The 18386-nt window shown below is 47.3% G+C and overlaps 1 protein-coding gene across 4 annotated transcripts; it reads right to left on the minus strand.

Annotated features, from left to right (window-relative positions):
• Window position 1: 1 nt before the first annotated feature.
• abhd18 (abhydrolase domain containing 18) lies at window positions 2–18310 on the minus strand. Of its 4 annotated transcripts, none has more exons than XM_018728877.2 (14): window positions 18123–18310; window positions 16745–16939; window positions 15619–15727; window positions 14869–14953; window positions 14426–14526; window positions 13530–13605; window positions 13174–13258; window positions 12983–13010; window positions 12110–12248; window positions 8403–8492; window positions 7481–7582; window positions 6559–6931; window positions 5742–5904; window positions 2–1536 (listed from the first exon to the last, which is right to left on the minus strand). In XM_018728877.2, coding segments are annotated over exons 1-14 (1602 nt in total). In that variant the 5' UTR covers window positions 18124–18310; the 3' UTR covers window positions 2–1481. The 4 variants fall into 4 exon arrangements, with proteins under 4 accessions (XP_018584393.2, XP_018584385.2, XP_018584402.2 ...); XM_018728869.2 differs by lacking the exon at window positions 18123–18310 and adding an exon at window positions 17048–17065; XM_018728886.2 differs by lacking the exon at window positions 16745–16939.
• Window positions 18311–18386: the final 76 nt, after the last annotated feature.

Here is an 18386-nt window from a genome sequence, read left to right on the forward strand (position 1 = left end):
CTATGAACGGCACTTTATTTTTCCGACAGCATTACATAAATTATTAGTCAAGTCCGTGGACAACACCATGAGGCTCGGCTGCTCTAAAGATGCATCATGATCAACACACCACAAGATTCTTATTAAAATATCGAGAAAAGAAAAAAACTTCATTTTTATCAGCGCGAAACTGATAAAAGTTCCACTCTCAGTGTTGCACCTGCGATCAAGCCAATTTCGGTGAACTGATATCAGTAAAAATTACCCAAATGTACAAAAGGTAAATCTCTGTAAGAAGTTCAACATTGTAAGTTGCTTTGGAGGAAAGTGCCAAATAACAAAAGTAATGTTTAAAACCTCAATGTTAACACCTCAGTACAACCCCTGATGAACAATAAACATTAAACCTGCTAGTTACAGTAGCCACAGCACTTGCACAGAATCATATACACAAAGAATAGGAAAAATACAAAAAAGACACACTAACTATGCTTAACGTAAATGTTTACAATTACTAAAAATTTAAAGGGTACTGGCTGCTTAGAAAATTTTGCTTTTAATTGAGCACAAATTGATTTTAACACAAATGCCAAGATCCCTACACATTGTGAAATTAAAAGATAAAATACATCCTGTTAAGTTTTAATCATTAAATACGTATAGTTTAAGCACCCAAATTTACGACCAGAAAAATGGGATGAGCACATGTGCTAGGCATGGTGGTTTTCCAGAGGTACAGCTCATTCTGTTCTTACAGCACACCCTCCTCCTGTGGAGGTCCTGAGGCCCCAGCCGGACCCTCCCGCGGTACTATGTTGATGGAGGGGCAGAACAGGACTCCTCGGGCTCCTTTCTGGACCAGCACTCTCCATACAGTACTTCATGTCAGCTGAGCTCAGCTACTGACTCTGTTATGAAAATCATGAGATTTCTTGACAGATTTCTCGTTTGGATTCATACAAAGGCTTCTTTTATACTTTGTGTCCCTTAATTGCCATCTGGTCACCAACTAATCAACTACCATATAGTTACCGAGCTACAAAAAATGTATACATTTTACAGGTATTTGTCAAGCACCTGCTGCTCATTATTTCATTGTTAATCACGCTTTACCAAAATCCCTGATCAGAAAAAGCATTGCATTAGGATATGTAAAACTCCTATAATCCATAAAATCTAATGAAAGGCATTGTGGGTGAGAGTAAGGAAGAATGATTTCAACAAAGACACAGTATAGGAGGTATTGTATGAGTAGATTTCAGAGGCATTGTATGAGTTCTGACATTTTTTTCCTTAAGCATTATTTCCAGCAGCACATCAGTCTCATATTTTATGGCAGCAGTGATTTATCCACTGTTGTGAGAGATTAACCATTCACGTCATTCGGAGAGCCCATGTTAGAGGAGGACATCTCCCGTCTTCCGTTTGCTGGTGAAAGCTTCCCTTCGAGGACTGTAAGTTTCAGGTGACCTTCTCAGATTCTGCTCACTGGGGTCCTCAAGCTAGGAGATGGAATACTTCTGAAGAAACCTGTTGTAGGCATCGTAAATGGCTTGCCTAAGGAACACAAACACAGATGAGACATTAACGGAACGATTTCACGTTTAAAAGCAATTTTCAATGTTGAATGTACACTCCCAATACAAACTTGGGTGGTCTTTCGCGCTTTTCTAAATAATCCAATAAGACCAAGAAATAGCACGAAAACACCACCAACCAACCGGCTGTCAGTTTACTTCTGTTTTCAAAAATACTTGACAGGCTGAATACACACACACACACACACACACACACACACATTTTCAGAACCGCTTGTCCCTTACGGGGTCACGGGGAACCGGAGCCTACCCGGCAACACAGGGCGTAAGGCCGGAGGGGGAAGGGGACACACCCAGGACGGGACGCCAGTCCATAGCAAGGCACCCCAAGCGGGACTCGAACCCCAGACTCACCGGAGAGCAGGACTGCGGTCCAACCCACTGCGCCACCGCACCCCCGCTACAGGCTGAATATTATCTGACAAATCATTCATTCATTCATTCATCTTCCTCCGCTATCCGGGGCCGGGTCACGGGGGCAGCAGTCCGAGCAGAGTCCTCCAGACTTCCCTCTCCCCGCACACCTCCTCCAGTTCCTGTGGGGAAACCCCAAGGCGTTCCCAGGCCAGCCGGGAGACATAAGTCTCTCCAACGTGTCCTGGGTCTGCCCCGAGGCCTCCTCCCAGTGGGACAAGCGCGAAACACCTCCCCAGGGAGGCGTCCAGGAGGCATCCGGAACAGATGCCCGAGCCACCTCAACTGGCTCCTCTCGATGCGGAGGAGCAGCGGCTCTACTCCGAGCTCCTCCCAGGTTACTGAGCTCCTCACTCTATCCCTAAGGGTGCGCCCAGCCACTCTGCGGAGGAAACTCATTTCTGCCGCTTGTATCCGCGATCTCATTCTTTCGGTCACGATCCAGAGTTCATGACCATAGGTGAGGGTAGGAACGTAGATCGACCGGTAAATTGAGAGCTTCGCCTTACGACTCAGCTCCCTCTTCACCACAACAGACCGGTACAATGACCGCATTACTGCGGACGCCGCACCGATCCGTCCGTCGACCTGCTGCTCCATTTTTCCCTCACTCGTGAACAAGACCCCGAGATACTTAAACTCCTCCACTTGAGGGAGCAACTCCCCCCTAACCCGGAGGGAGCAATCCACCTTTTTCCGACTGAGAACCATGGCCTCGGATTTGGAGGTGCTGATTCTCATCCCCGCCGCTTCGCACTCGGCTGCAAACCTCCCCAGTGCACGCTGCAAGTCTTGACTTGATGAAGCCAGCAGGACCACATCGTCCGCAAAAAGCAGAGACGAGATCTCGCGGCCACCAAAACAGACACCCTCCGTTCCCTGGCTGCGCCTAGAAATTCTGTCCATAAAGATAATGAACAGAATCGGTGACAAAGGGCAGCCCTGGCGGAGTCCAACATGCACCGGGAACAGGTCTGACTTACTGCCGGCAATGCGAACCAAGCTCCTGCTCCGGTCATACAGGGAACGAACAGCCCGTAGCAGCGAGCCACGAACCCCATAATCCCGAAGTACCTCCCACAGGATGCCACGAGGGACACGGTCGAATGCCTTCTCCAGGTCCACAAAACACATATGGACTGGTTGGGCAAACTCCCACGAACCCTCCAGCACCCTAGTGAGGGTATAGAGCTGGTCCAGTGTTCCACGGCCAGGGCGAAAACCGCATTGCTCCTCCTGAATCCGAGGTTCGACTATCGGTCGGATTCTCCTTTCCAGTACCCTGGCATAGACTTTCCCAGGGAGGCTAAGGAGTGTGATCCCCCTGTAGTTGGAACACAATCTCCGGTCCCCCTTCTTAAAAAGAGGGACCACCACCCCGGTCTGCCAGTCCAGAGGCACCGTTCCCGAACTCCACACGATACTGCAGAGGCGTGTCAACCAAGACAGCCCCACAACATCCAGAGACTTGAGAAACTCGGGGAGGATCTCATCCACCCCCGGAGCCTTGCCACCGAGGAGTTTTTTGACTACCTCAGCAACTTCAGCCAGGGTAATGGACGAGTCCCCCTCCAAGTCTCCAGCCTCAGCTTCCTCTACGGAAGGCGTGTCGGAGGGATTAAGGAGATCCTCAAAGTACTCCTTCCACCGCCCGAGGACATCCTCAGTTGAGGTCAGCAGCGCACCACTTCCACTGTAAACAGTGTTTGTGGAACACCGCTCCCCCCTCTGAGTCGGCGGACGGTTTGCCAGAATCTCTTTGAGGCCGACCGAAAGTCTTCCTCCATGGCCTCACCGAACTCCTCCCAAGCCCAAGTTTTTGCCGCGGCGACTGCCAGAGCCGCACTCCGTTTGGCCCGTCGGTACCTGTCAGCTGCTTCAGGAGTCCGATGAGCCAGCCAGGCCCGATAGAACTCCTTCTTCAGCTTGACGGCATCCCTTACCTCCGGTGTCCACCACCGTGTTCGGGGATTGCCGCCGCGACAGGCGCCGGAGACCTTCTGGCCGCAGCTCCGAACCGCCGCCCCGACAATGGAGGCGCGGAACATAGTCCATTCGGACTCGATGTCCCCCACCTCCCTCAGGACCTGGTTGAAGCTCTGTCGGAGGTGGGAGTTGAAGACCTCTCTGACAGGGGCCTCCGCCAAACGTTCCCAACAGACCCTCACTATGCGTTTGGGCCTGCCAGGTCTGTCCAGCTTTTTCCCCCGCCATCGAATCCAACTCACCACCAGGTGGTGATCAGTTGACAGCTCAGCCCCTCTCTTCACCCGAGTGTCCAAGACATATGGCCGAAGGTCAGAAGAAACGACTACAAAGTCGATCATCGACCTCCGACCTAGGGTGTCCTGGTGCCAAGTGCACTGATGGGCACCCTTATGCATGAACATGGTGTTCGTTATGGATAAACCGTGACTAGCACAGAAATCCAATAACAACTCACCGCTCGGGTTCAGATCAGGGAGGCCGTTCCTCCCAATCACGCCCCTCCAGGTATCACTGTCGCTGCCCACGTGGGCGTCAAAGTCCCCCAGTAGAAGGACAGAGTCCCCAGTGGGAGCGCTTTCCAGCACGCCCTCCAGGGACTCCAAGAAGGCCGGGTACTCTACACTGCCATTAGGCGCATAAGCACAAACAACAGTGAGAGACCGTTCCCTGACCCGAAGGCACAGGGAGACGACCCTCTCATTCACCGGGGTAGACTCCAACACATGGCGGCTAAACTGGGGGGCTATTAATAAGCCCACACCCGCCCGCCGCCTCTCACCCTGGGCAACACCAGAATAGTGGAGAGTCCACCCTTGGTCGAGAAGAGTGGTTCCAGAACCCAAGCTGTGAGTGGAAGTGAGCCCGACAATATCTAGACGGTATCTCTCAACTTCCCGCACCAGCTCAGGCTCCTTCCCCGCCAGTGAGGTGACATTCCAAGTCCCAAAAACCAGAGTTGGCGCCCAAGGTTTGGGTCGGCCGGGCACTCGGCCCCGACCACCGCCCAAATCACAATGCACCGGCCCCTTACGGTCTCTCCGGCAGGTGGTGAGCCCACCGAAGAGCGGCTCCACGTCTTGGCTTCGGGCTAAGCCCGGCCAGGCCCCGTGGGCATAGACCTGGCCACCAGGTGCTCGCATGCGAGCCCCCCCTCCGAGGCCTGGCTCCATGGTGGGGCCCCGGTGACCCCATACCGGGCGGGGTAAACAAAAGCCTCGATTTTATTTTCTTCATAAGGGGTTTTTGAACCGCACTTTGTCTCGTCTGTCATCCAGGACCTGTTTGCCATGGGAGACCCTACCAGGGGCATATAGCCCCAGGCAACATAGCTCCTGGACTCATTCAGGCACTCAAACCCCTCCACCACGGTAAGGTGGCGGTTCACGGAGGGGTTATCTGACAAATCTTACTAGCAAAATTTCATATTTGTAAAAGTAAATTCAGCAGCAGGAAACCTCTCTTTATTGTTCTTCATAATGATATCCAGCATCATACCAGTACAGCCACTGTGACCTCCAGTAATTGTACAGCCCTCAGAACTACTGAGTTATGCAATTATTTCCAGCTTTCTGGGTGCGACTCTTTCCCCTGGCATTCTCTCCGCTGTTTGTTTCCATTCAATGACCATTTTGAAGAAAAAAAAGACAATTCGTAAAAAAGCAAAAAAAAAAAAAAAAAAAAAAGTAACACGAAAAAGCAGCTGCTAGGGAAAAAGAGGTGGAGAAGGAAGAGCTTGTGCACGGAAAGTGAAGTCAGTCCCACCTGAAGAGGCCCTGTTTGAAGAGATAGGCGCTAACGTGGCCACCGTTCAGGTAGCGCACCTCGCATCCCGGCCAGATCTCCTGTAAACTGCGAACGCCGGCACGAGGGACATAGGCGTCCTCCTTCGCCTGCACCACGATGATCAGGCTCGGATCCACAGGCACTGCCGCAGAAACACACAGCAGACTGTTTGCTCTCCAGCCACCTCACACCAATGTGTGGTAAGAAGGCTCACACCTCACTTGTGTTCTCTTGAGGGGCTGAAGTCACATAAGGTTGATTTTATCACAACAGTTTTAAACAGGCAGACTTGTCAGGTGGAAGTACAGCTCATCCTCGCAAGACCAGACGAACGGGGGGAAGGGTGGCTCCCCGTCATTCCAACATAACGTATCTGTGACTTTTTTTAAAAGTAACACAAACATGATTGTAATCTTGTTATGCATAAATAAAATGTTTTGTCATGTTATACTGTGTTATGTTAAAAAAAGACAAGACAAAATAGACAAAGATGGTCTATAAATGGGGTTAATTTTGCTTATTAAGCAAATACTTTTTCCTTTTTTTCAAAAATTCAGGGAAACAAATATTCCAAACAAAAAAAAAATATATATATAGTGATGCACTATATAGGCATTGGCCTGTCCTGTATTTCTAACTTGCGGGCCCCCAACGTGCAGTCAGGCATGGATGAACTGTAGTTTAAACGCAAAAGGTGTAAAGCCAGCTATACATACACTGACTTGAGGACAATCCAGAGTGAGATTAAGGCACTAATGGTGTGTCATGCAGCTGCCGACTCGACTCGAGCTCCTACCTGAAAAGTTGGCGATGTGTGTGCACTCATCCATGACCCCCTTCATGAAGCCCAGAGATTCCCGCTGCAAAGACAGCCGCTGTCTGGCCTGCTGGCTCATGTTCTTGGCGCTAAGCATGTCAATGTGAGGATGGCTGCTGCTCACTGCTGAAAGCATCTGGTCCAAGTGGCCGCGATGTCCGCTCATGAGCAGTGTGCGCCCAGCGGCCCCGCCTCTGCCCTGGGAGCTCAGCGCCGAGGACGGCACGTCCCCGTTTTCGTGCTGCGGCCCATCCAGGCTCAGGAAGCCCGCGGGGATGTCCACGCTTGAGAGGGTGTCAAAGCTGTCGGGCGAGTTCTTCACAAAATCCTGACCCATTCTAAAAGAATCCGTCTGAAAGCAGAGGGAATAGGTCACCCACATTTCGGAAAGAAAAAAAAACAGCTCAAAGCCATAAGTACAATGAAAATAATGAACCTATAAGCGTTCGGCACTCTCATTTAAAATTATTGTGTATGACCTGGGGGATGGGTGATGATGACCAGTTCACCACAAAGTGACCACAGATACACACACTAATGGCAATTTAGGGTCACCAATCCACCTGAACTGTTTGTCATTGCACTGTGGGAAGAAACCTGAGCACCCAGAGGAAACCCACATGGACACAGGGAGAATATGAAAACTCCACACACTGAACCCACGTTCTCTCATACCACGTAGGTGCTGAGAGACAGCAGTGCTACTCACTGTAGCCATAGGCTAGATATCCAAAACAAAATAAGTAGCTAATTGTTTGAAACAACTGAGAAATTGTAAGAATAAATAATTTTCTGATTTAAGAAGCAGCACACGTGTACTTCAAGACTTTAAACATAAAACAAGCTGATCGTGTTTAACACAGTATGTATAGACAGACAGATTGGAAGAGTCCACAAGTACCCCGCAATACTCCAGCAGCCGGGTGATTTCCTCTTCATACACTGTATGCATGGCGTACTGCTTCTCCAGCTCCCGCCAGTTCACAGCTCTACTCAGCACTCCCTTTAAAACAAAAACACCAGTAAAGTACCGCTTTTTTATACCGGTAATTACTGCTAAAGTAAAGTTGTTTTAACTCACTTTTAACAACTAACTATAGTCCATCCTCACATGACCTGACAAAAGGGGGCTGGGGGTCTGGTAATGTATCATATAAGTGATTTTTTTTTTTTTTTTTTTAAATCATTTTGATATGATAGTAAGCTTCTTATAAATAAATTTTATGAAATTAAAAAAAATTTTTTTTTTTTTTTTTTGAGAGCTCTATGCTTGCAAAACACTTAAAATACTGAAACCCCCCCCAAAAGACACAGTGTTTCATTTCACCCAATACCCTACCACTGGGAAGAAAAATTTCAGATGATCTTAATGACAGGGAGGAGGGTGGTGCAAACAATACTACGACTCCTTCCCATTGTGTATTTCGAAAAAGAAGTTGAATTTGGAAAATCATGTTAAATATCTATACAGGTTGGGTTTCAACTGCCCGATTAACAAACCATTTTAAATACTTTCTTTTGAAAATTCTGGAAAATATCATTTAAAAACAAACTTTTGACGCACTGGAATTACAGTCCTGTGGAGATTAACTTTATTTTCCTTTGACTATTGAAGAAAATAGAGCAGAATAATGGTAGTTATTTCTAGTAGAGCTCAATCTGCTGGCAGAAAATTCACATCAGCAGCTCATCATTATTTAGTTCTCAGAAATAAAACCTGAGTGATCTCATCCTTCTGGTATGAACCCAAAAATGAAGAAATCTCTGTTGGAAATGTATTATTATACATTATTATTTTTATCAAGTGGTTCCCCATTTCTTACCGTTGTAAACACACTAGAAGCTGTAGACCAGGAGAGACAGGGCACCAGCGGTATCGGCTTCGGCCAGTTTGTTACCGCTAAAGATGCCATCTGTGAAGGGGTCAGAGAGAGGTTCCCTCAGCATGACGCCACAGTGCACAACAAGAAACTTACCACGATTACCACAGAAATGATTTCATTCTGAACACTGTAACTTGGGCAGAGCTGAAATTGAGAAAAGCAATATATAGTATATCAGAGTTCTAGCACAACAATGTCTTGGTCTTAATGACTTAATAATTTTGATAATAATAATAGGTCCACTCTTCGGTGGGCTCACCACCTGCCGGAGAAACCGTAAGGGGCCGGTGCATTGTGAGTTGGGCGGTGGTCGGGGCCGAGTGCCCGGCCGACCCAAACCTCGGGCGCCAACTCTGGTTTTTGGGACTTGGAATGTCACCTCACTGGCGGGGAAGGAGCCTGAGCTGGTGCGGGAAGTTGAGAGATACCGTCTAGATATAGTCGGGCTCACTTCCACTCACAGCTTGGGTTCTGGAACCACTCTACTCGATCGAGGGTGGACTCTCCACTATTCTGGCGTTGCCCAAGGTGAGAGGCGGCGGGCTGGTGTGGGCTTATTAATAGCCCCCCAGTTCAGCCGCCATGTGTTGGAGTCTACCCCGGTGAATGAGAGGGTCATCTCCCTACGCCTTCGGGTCAGGGAACGGTCTCTCACTGTCGTTTGTGCTTATGCGCCTAGCGGCAGTGTAGAGTACCCGGCCTTTTTAGAGTCCTTGGGGGGCGTGCTGGAAAGCGCTCCCACTGGGGACTCTGTCGTTCTACTGGGGGACTTTAACGCCCACGTGGGCAGCGACAGTGATACCTGGAGGGGCGTGATTGGGAGGAACGGCCTCCCTGATCTGAACCCGAGTGGTGAGTTGTTATTGGATTTCTGTGCTAGTCGCGGTTTATCCATAACGAACACCATGTTCATGCATAAGGGTGTCCACCAGTGCACTTGGCACCAGGACACCCTAGGTCGGAGGTCGATGATCGACTTTGTAGTCGTTTCTTCTGACCTTCGGCCATATGTTTTGGACACTCGGGTGAAGAGAGGGGCTGAGCTGTCAACTGATCACCACCTGGTGGTGAGTTGGATTCGATGGCGGGGGAAAAAGCTGGACAGACCTGGCAGGCCCAAACGCATAGTGAGGGTCTGTTGGGAACGTTTGGCGGAGGCCCCTGTCAGAGAGGTCTTCAACTCCCACCTCCGACAGAGCTTCAACCAGGTCCCGAGGGAGGTGGGGGACATTGAGTCCGAATGGACTATGTTCCGCTCCTCCATTGTCGGTGCGGCGGTTCGGAGCTGCGGCCGTAAGGTCTCCGGTGCCTGTCGCGGCGGCAATCCCCGAACACGGTGGTGGACACCGGAAGTAAGGGATGCCGTCAAGCTGAAGAAGGAGTTCTATCGGGCCTGGTTGGCTCATGGGACTCCTGAAACAGCTGACAGGTACCGACGGGCCAAACGGAGCGCGGCTCTGGCAGTCGCCGCGGCAAAAACTCGGGCTTGGGAGGAGTTCGGTGAGGCCATGGAGGAAGACTTTCGGTCGGCCTCAAAGAGATTCTGGCAAACCGTCCGGCGACTCAGAGGGGGGAAGCGGTGTTCCACGAACACTGTTTACAGTGGAAGTGGTGCGCTGCTGACCTCAGCTGAGGATGTTCTCGGGCGGTGGAAGGAGTACTTTGAGGATCTCCTCAATCCCTCCGACACGCCTTCCGTAGAGGAAGCTGAGGCTGGGGACTCGGAGGGGGACTCGTCCATTACCCTGGCTGAAGTTGCTGAGGTAGTCAAAAAACTCCTCGGTGGCAAGGCTCCGGGGGTGGATGAGATCCGCCCCGAGTTTCTCAAGTCTCTGGATGTTGTGGGGCTGTCTTGGCTGACACGCCTCTGCAGCATCGCGTGGAGTTCGGGAACGGTGCCTCTGGACTGGCAGACCGGGGTGGTGGTCCCTCTTTTTAAGAAGGGGGACCGGAGATTGTGTTCCAACTACAGGGGGATCACACTCCTTAGCCTCCCTGGGAAAGTCTATGCCAGGGTACTGGAAAGGAGAATCCGACCGATAGTCGAACCTCGGATCCAGGAGGAGCAATGCGGTTTTCGCCCTGGCCGTGGAACACTGGACCAGCTCTATACCCTCACTAGGGTGCTGGAGGGTTCGTGGGAGTTTGCCCAACCAGTCCATATGTGTTTTGTGGACCTGGAGAAGGCATTCGACCGTGTCCCTCGTGGCATCCTGTGGGGGGTACTTCGGGATTATGGGGTTCGGGGCTCGTTGCTACGGGCTGTTCGTTCCCTGTATGACCGGAGCAGGAGCTTGGTTCGCATTGCCGGCAGTAAGTCAGACCTTTTCCCGGTGCATGTTGGACTCCGCCAGGGCTGCCCTTTGTCACCGATTCTGTTCATTATCTTTATGGACAGAATTTCTAGGTGCAGTCAGGGAACGGAGGGTGTCTGCTTTGGTGGCCGCGAGATCTCGTCTCTGCTTTTTGCGGACGATGTGGTCCTGTTGGCTTCATCGAATCAAGACTTGCAGCGTGCACTGGGGAGGTTTGCAGCCGAGTGCGAAGCGGCGGGGATGAGAATCAGCACCTCCAAATCCGAGGCCATGGTTCTCAGTCGGAAAAAGGTGGATTGCTCCCTCCGGGTTAGGGGGGAGTTGCTCCCTCAAGTGGAGGAGTTTAAGTATCTCGGGGTCTCGTTCACGAGTGAGGGAAAAATGGAGCGGCAGGTTGACAGGCGGATCGGTGCGGCGTCCGCAGTAATGCGGTCATTGTACCGGTCTGTTGTGGTGAAGAGGGAGCTGAGTCGTAAGGCGAAGCTCTCAATTTACCGGTCGATCTACGTTCCTACCCTCACCTATGGTCATGAACTCTGGATCATGACCGAAAGAATGAGATCGCGGATACAAGCGGCAGAAATGAGTTTCCTCCGCAGAGTGGCTGGGCGCACCCTTAGGGATAGGGTGAGGAGCTCAGTCACCCGGGAGGAGCTCGGAGTAGAGCCGCTGCTCCTCCGCATCGAGAGGAGCCAGTTGAGGTGGCTCGGGCATCTGTTCCGGATGCCTCCTGGACGCCTCCCTGGGGAGGTGTTCCGGGCTTGTCCCACTGGGAGGAGGCCTCGGGGCAGACCCAGGACACGTTGGAGAGACTATGTCTCCCGGCTGGCCTGGGAACGCCTTGGGGTTCCCCCAGAGGAACTGGAGGAGGTGTGCGGGGAGAGGGAAGTCTGGAGTACTCTGCTCGGACTGCTGCCCCCGCGACCCGGCCCCGGATAAAGCGGAGGAAGATGGATGGATGGATGGATGGATAATAGGTCCACATAAAGGCAGTGAGCAAGTGTCATCCCAGCCCATTCCAGTCATTCCAATGCATAATTTTAATAAATACTTTGACACAAGTCATCTTATATTCAGATAAAATGTTTTAACACATTTAATAAAATGCTTATTTATGCTGTGCATTTAGTGTTGTTCAGAGATGTTTACAAATCACAAGAGCACGAGAGACGGCAAATCAAGTCTGGAGTTGTAATACTGTAAAACACAAATTTCACTAAAGAACTCATGGTTTTTAAACAAAGTGCAGCAAACTTCAAGCTCTAATTGCAACACTTGTTGGTACCGCAGATCCATGTCCTAGATTGCCCTGCAGTTGCTACGGCAACTCACATGTCCCCCCATGGAGATGCCAGTCATGCCCAGGGGCCAGTAGCCCTCCCTCTCGAGCCAGTGCAGCAGGGCAGCCGACTCCAGGATGAGGGCGCCGCCCATCACAAACAGGTCTGACACGTTTCGCAGGCTGGAGCGCCTGTACAGTACCAAAGGTACAGCAGCAGGATACAGCAGATGCATTTTACATTTTACAAATAAAGACAACAATTCATTCCCACATGACCAGAGTCATACTGGGAAGCGGGGGGGTCCAGTCAGGCGACCGACTGCTTTTTCTAATGGTTTTTTTTTTAAATCACTATGACATGACAGTTATTTCTTTGTAAGAAAGCAAAATGTTTTAACAAAACACAGCATAATATCAAGACAATAAAACAGACATTTGTAGAGTAACTGCAAACCAAAATTAACCAATGAATGAAACACACTGATGATCAAATATGGTGCACACAAGGGGAAATATAACAGTGTGGTACTGAGCAAAGTGTCTTGCCCAGCATATATGACGGTTCCTTAGCAATTCTGTATCTAATGCTTTAGTGTTGTGTATTGTTTTTTTTTTTTTGAGTTGTGTGATTGCAAATCTCTTAAAATATTGGGCTACTGTTTTTTTTTGTGTTCCATTGTGGTGATATATCTAACAATATTAATTGTTAATAATTTTGTGATGCACTGGACTGTCTGGTCATTCCAATATCCAGTCATCCAAGATCTGGTCATGTGTGGATGACCTGCAGATAAATCTAAACAAATCGAAACAGTGAAGTCCCTCCACACAGTGCAATAACTGCAGAACAGTATTATTTTTCATTTGTTTAATTTAAAAGTCATATTAATTTTAGTCATTAGGATTTAAATAAAGAAACTTACACTTGATCTTTTGGTTTTCTGTATCCATGTAAAATGTAAATCAAGGAAGATGTTTCACTTGGTTCACATTCACATTCAATTCCACAGTGCAGTAAAAGGTCTCCAGACGATACCTGCTCTGCACAGGAACATCCAACAAGACAGAGCCAAACTACACAGCGCTACAGAATTTTCATTTTTTCCAAGGATATAGTATGGATTTTCCAGTAACAGCGACGCCATTCCTGTCTCTTTAATCATAGGTTTCGCCATGAGGGTGCGCCTCCGCCAGAAGAACTGCAACACAGTGAAAGCTCTTGTTAAAAAAGTGAAGTATTATTTAAAAGGATAGAAAGTGTAAGGCTCTTGGGAGAAATGTAGGAAATCTAGTGGCTATGAAGCCGTATTTGTGACTAGAAGCCTGTTAGTTAAAGTCAGAGGAAGTGTCAACTGTTGTGCCTGTAAACGTAGTACGAGGTTATACATAGTGCCAAGTGGTGGAAGTAGAGATGTTTGTTACCCAGACACACTGCTTCCCTGCCCTATGGGTCACAGCTAAGGCACCTACATGGTCTCCTGTCCCAGCAAGGTGGATACATACTGGCCTGTACTTCTTCCATTTCTTCGGCACTATGAATTGGAACCTGGAAAAGGAAAAATTCAATTAAATATATTTGGGGGGGTGGGGGAAGAGGCTTGGCCAGGTCCCGCTCTCTGGCGGGTCTGGGGTTCGACTCCTGCTTGGGGTGCCTTGCAACGGACTGGTGTCCGTCCTGGGTGTGTCCCCTCCCCCTCTAGCCCTGCGCCCTGTGTTGCCGGGTTGGGCTCGGGTTTGCCGTGACCCTGCTTGGGGCAAGTAGTTTAGGACAGTGTGTGCGTATATTTTTATAGAGCACGCTTCTCACACAGTCACACAGAGCGCTGATCAGAGGCATAAAACAAACAGACAAATGGATAGCTGGCTATATATTAAATTACTACAATAATCATGCAGTTATTAAAGGTGTAACTAACCCTACTGGCCACAGAAGAAAGGAACAAAAAACTCCCAGACAGAAGTCAAGGGAGGAAAAAAACCCTCTGGGGGTCCTAGTGCCAGTGGCTGCCCATCCCTCCTGGGCATTGTAGCTTAAAAAAACCACTATAAAAGTGTATTTACAACTAGTAATTAAAATCAGTTCAAAATCACAATGTGCAAAGAGAATAAGAAACAAGGAAAGCGGCTTTGTTGCAGTTTGTTCCCAGATTACACCTTAGTTTGGTTGTTTGTGTAAGCAAGAAATTTCAGTTGAACATTTTACACAAAAGTTCATAACTACAATGGAAAAAACAACACACACAGGCTCCTCAGAATATACCAAAATATACCACTTTTCATTCAGACAGAATCCAAAGCAGATGTCAGCACAAAATGATTTGCCTAAAGGTCAAGGTAAATAGTGTAAAATTAACATGTCTTCTTACCTGGCTTTCACAGACTCTGGAGGTAAAACACCAGGCAGATTATACTCCAGCGGTGAAATAAAATGACCATTTAGAATTTTGCAGTCTGTTTGCTCCTCGGCCTATATTAAAACACACAGACATGAGAATAGCTTTAAAGACAAAAAATAGTCCAATTATAGGAGCTTCCAGTCAAATGCAGCAAACGACTCAGTTTATACATAAAGGCAGCTTCTTTTACCCCATGTCAGCAGGAGAAAACAAGACATTTTACGCTGGTGTAATAACTATGGTGTAACAACTCAACTGGTGTAATAACTTCATTGATTGAACTGCAGTGACAGTGACTGAATTTTTCATGAGCGCAGTCAGTTAAGAGTAAATTTTAATCCAACCAGACACAATCAATGTCTGCAGATTTAACATCAGACCCATAAAACAGTGATGATAAAATGGAAAGATACCTTGTCTATGAAAACAGGATAATCCTTGGGAACCAAATCCTTACACTTTTCTCTGTTTCCAATAATTTTCCGGAATTCAAATATTCTGCATTAAGAAAAAGCAACAAAAAAATCTAACATTAATGGTTAAAATCAGTGAAAGGATATCAAGTTTAGTTACAAAATGACACAGTGATATATTCTATTCAGTGCTACAGTATGTATAATAAAACGTCACTCACTATTGATAACAGCTTATCCTAAGTCAGGGTCCTGGTGGTCTGGAGCCTATCCTGAAAGCATAGGGTGCTAGGCTAGTCAGGAAACGCCCTGGACAGGGTGCCAGTTCGTGAGGGTTGCCACAGACAGACACAGGAGCGCGCACGCGCACACTTACACACAACAATAGTAACTTAAGAGTCACCAATTCAGATGAAACATGAAAGCATCTTGTAGTCATGACCATAGCAAGATTTCATTTTTTTTTTTTAAAAGTTTCCAGCTGTCTGGAGGGTTAGACTAAACCTGATGCGGCTTAACTTAGATGACCATCTAGAAGGATTTTCCGTATCACTAGCAACACTTTAAAGCACATCATTGTGGTCAAAACCACAAAGTGAGACGATCCTGCAAATGAACTAAGTGACACCTTTAATAAAACCGTGCTGCCATACCAGAGTAGCCAAGGGCTTGTATTGTGTCTAATCATTTCAACAACACATTTAGATAAGAACAGGGAAATAATAGCGCTTCAGTTCTGCGCAGTACCACCTTTTGAGGTCATCTGGCTTTCCCCACCCATGGATGAAGAGCTTGGTGAGGAGAAGTCGTCTGTAGAGAACATCCAGCCGGCTCACACCCATCAGCGAGGACTTCTCACCTGTGCAAGGAGGATGACACATCAGCTCCTTCCATCTGCATGTCGTGATTAACAAGAAAATCTCTCACGATCAAAGACTGCTCTGATTATAGAAAAAGATGCCCAACGTCAAGCACAGTGTTATGCAGTTGGTGCACTAATTACCATTAAACCAGCAATGTTTTTTGGCAGCGCTTTCAGCTTGACACACCCTCACATGACCAGTAAACAAGCTGTTCAGTCAGAAGAGACTACACAACTGCTTTTGTTTTTCCTCTTTGTACATAGTTGTGCCCTGTGCCTAGTCACACTGCTGTGTGCACGACAATCTTTTTGTGTGTACAATAACTGTGGAAGCGTGCATTTTAGCCTTATCACACTCTCCACCTGTATACCATAAATTAACTTCTGGAAAAATAACTGGTCCACACACATTTTTCCAGTTGTACACATACCTCGGGAAAATCAGCCTCATTCTAGGAAGATCTACTGCATATGATCTTTTTGGCTTTAATTTCAACACTTACTGTCATTTACTTGGCTTACAGCTTTGTCTAAGTATTTCACCTAGAGTTCAACAACAAGGACTGTGGCTTTTGTGATCATAATTAAATCATAATTTAAAAACAGACGAGAACTATCTACTGGTTTGTTTACGCCGATTAGAAGGCAGGACTGTAATGTTTTACCAAAGCCCTCAGACATGCTGACTATCTCAGCCTAAAGTCTAGCCCATCCAACTCACTTGGATTGCCCTGTTTCATTGAATTTAACTGACCAAAGTTAGGAAGCATAAATATAATAAATGTAAAAATACATAAAACAATTATGAATTTACACACCTACAGTTGTATATTACATTTCCAATTCACTACTTTTAGTGCAGGTGAAATCTCTGGGGAAAAACACTGTAGGACACACATTATTACCAGAAATATGTGTCTTTGATACGACCAGAATACTTGACATAAGGTAAGATGCAAAAGCTATATAAGTTCTCATTGACTGAAAAGACTCTCCCTCCAATGCACCTGTCACCTTTGCTCCTTCTCTGCTGTGCTGCCTCCTCCAAGAGGTCTCTCTCTACTAGGCTCTTCTGTCTTGCAGCCTCTATGCTGAATGCCTTACGTTTCTCCTCTCCATTGTTTCCAACTCTTGTAATCTGCTTTCTCCAGTTTCTCCTTTTCACTGATGTCATCAAAAGCCTACTTTTTTGTATGCTCATAAAGTCCACTGAAACACATAAAAATTTATATACAGAATGAGTCCTAATCTACATCACATTTGTTTGGCTGATGCCCCCAAAGCAACATACAATGTAAGCTAATTACAATTACTTACCCATTTCTACAGACGGATAAATTTACTGGAGCAATGTAGGGTAAGTGCCTCACTCAAGGGTATTACAGCTGAAAATGGTATTTTAACCTCCAACCTTTGGGTCCAAGGCAGCAGCTTTAACCACTATTCTCCCAGCTGCCCAAAGGCACAAACAAAGAAGCCACTTGCACAGTTTGTCTGCTTATGACATCACTCATTCCACAGAACACAACTATACCTGCTTCAGTCCCTTCAATAACTGTAAAGATATATAACACTAGGATACTTGTTACCTGCAGGTGTGCAGTGAGTGTTCAGCCAGCGTTATCTATTGCCATTCTTTTTAAGCAATGTTAATGTATCACATTAACGAAACACACTAATTATATGTAACTGAGATGTGACGTAACAAAACAAAAAATATACAGCTAGGGACAAACCTCTTTTCTAATGTCAAAAACGTCACCAGGCAACTTTTAAAAACTTTTATTCCAGAGATTGTGTTGATAATGACAATGAATGACATGCAAGAATCCTTTCTTTAACGAAAAGCATACACAAAGGGGTCACTTCGCAAACTCGCTAAGAGAGGACAGATTGTTGGAAACGACTGAAAAGGCAAAGGGTTCTTCCAGCAATAATAATAACTATTTATTTAGTCTGTACGACGGGCTCTGGTCTGGACTGTTTTTCCTCAGGTCCTAGGAATACTAGGATTCTAGAAACTGCCACAGACAGAGTGACAGTGTCAGTACTGATATTCCCCGTCTTTCAACGTGACACCGAAACACACAGCTTTCACACAAGAATTTCACGGAGAGAATATAAAGGCACGACTGGAACTCATTTGCACAAGACAAACAAACAAAGTAAAACTGACAACTGCCCCAAGTTCGGGTCGCTGCTCGCAGTTTTTTTGTAGCCACTGCCACTGGTCGGCAGAGCTCCATACTATAGTAATACAGAAGACAGGAATCACTTCTCTTCAACTGAACAAATTAAAACTAGTAACTTATATTTATTTTCCAGTCACAGAACAACAACTTCACTACTAACTACGCGACGGTGCTGCAGCGGCTCCCTCACACATACTTACTAACTCAGGCAGCTGCAGTCTAAGAACCAAAGTTCTCTTTCAGGAGGGCCGGTTTACTGTCTTATTTGCAACATCTAGTCAGAGCAGCATCATTCGTGACTTTAAAGGGGAAAATTCCATGTAGTCTCATGTTTTCACACACAGGACAGAACTCAGTGAGGACAAACCACCGGCCATGTTGGAAAGTTTCAGCGACCCGGAAGAAGAAAGTGAAAGGGGCGAGCAGTTACAGGAAGTGTGTCATTGTTTGCGGAGTTTGTAAAG

This window comes from Scleropages formosus, chromosome 1 (assembly GCF_900964775.1).
Source record: "Scleropages formosus chromosome 1, fSclFor1.1, whole genome shotgun sequence".
NCBI lineage: Eukaryota > Metazoa > Chordata > Actinopteri > Osteoglossiformes > Osteoglossidae > Scleropages > Scleropages formosus.

Bases quoted from the DNA above. Each gene is read 5' to 3' on its own strand.
- abhd18 (XM_018728869.2), bottom strand. The intron at 13,011-13,173 runs ATATCCTTGGAA...TTTACATTTTAC, and splicing joins GTTACTGGAAAATCCATACT to ATGGATACAGAAAACCAAAA. The intron at 6,932-7,480 runs GTACTTGTGGAC...CTCTGCTTTCAG, and splicing joins GGCTGCTGGAGTATTGCGGG to ACGGATTCTTTTAGAATGGG.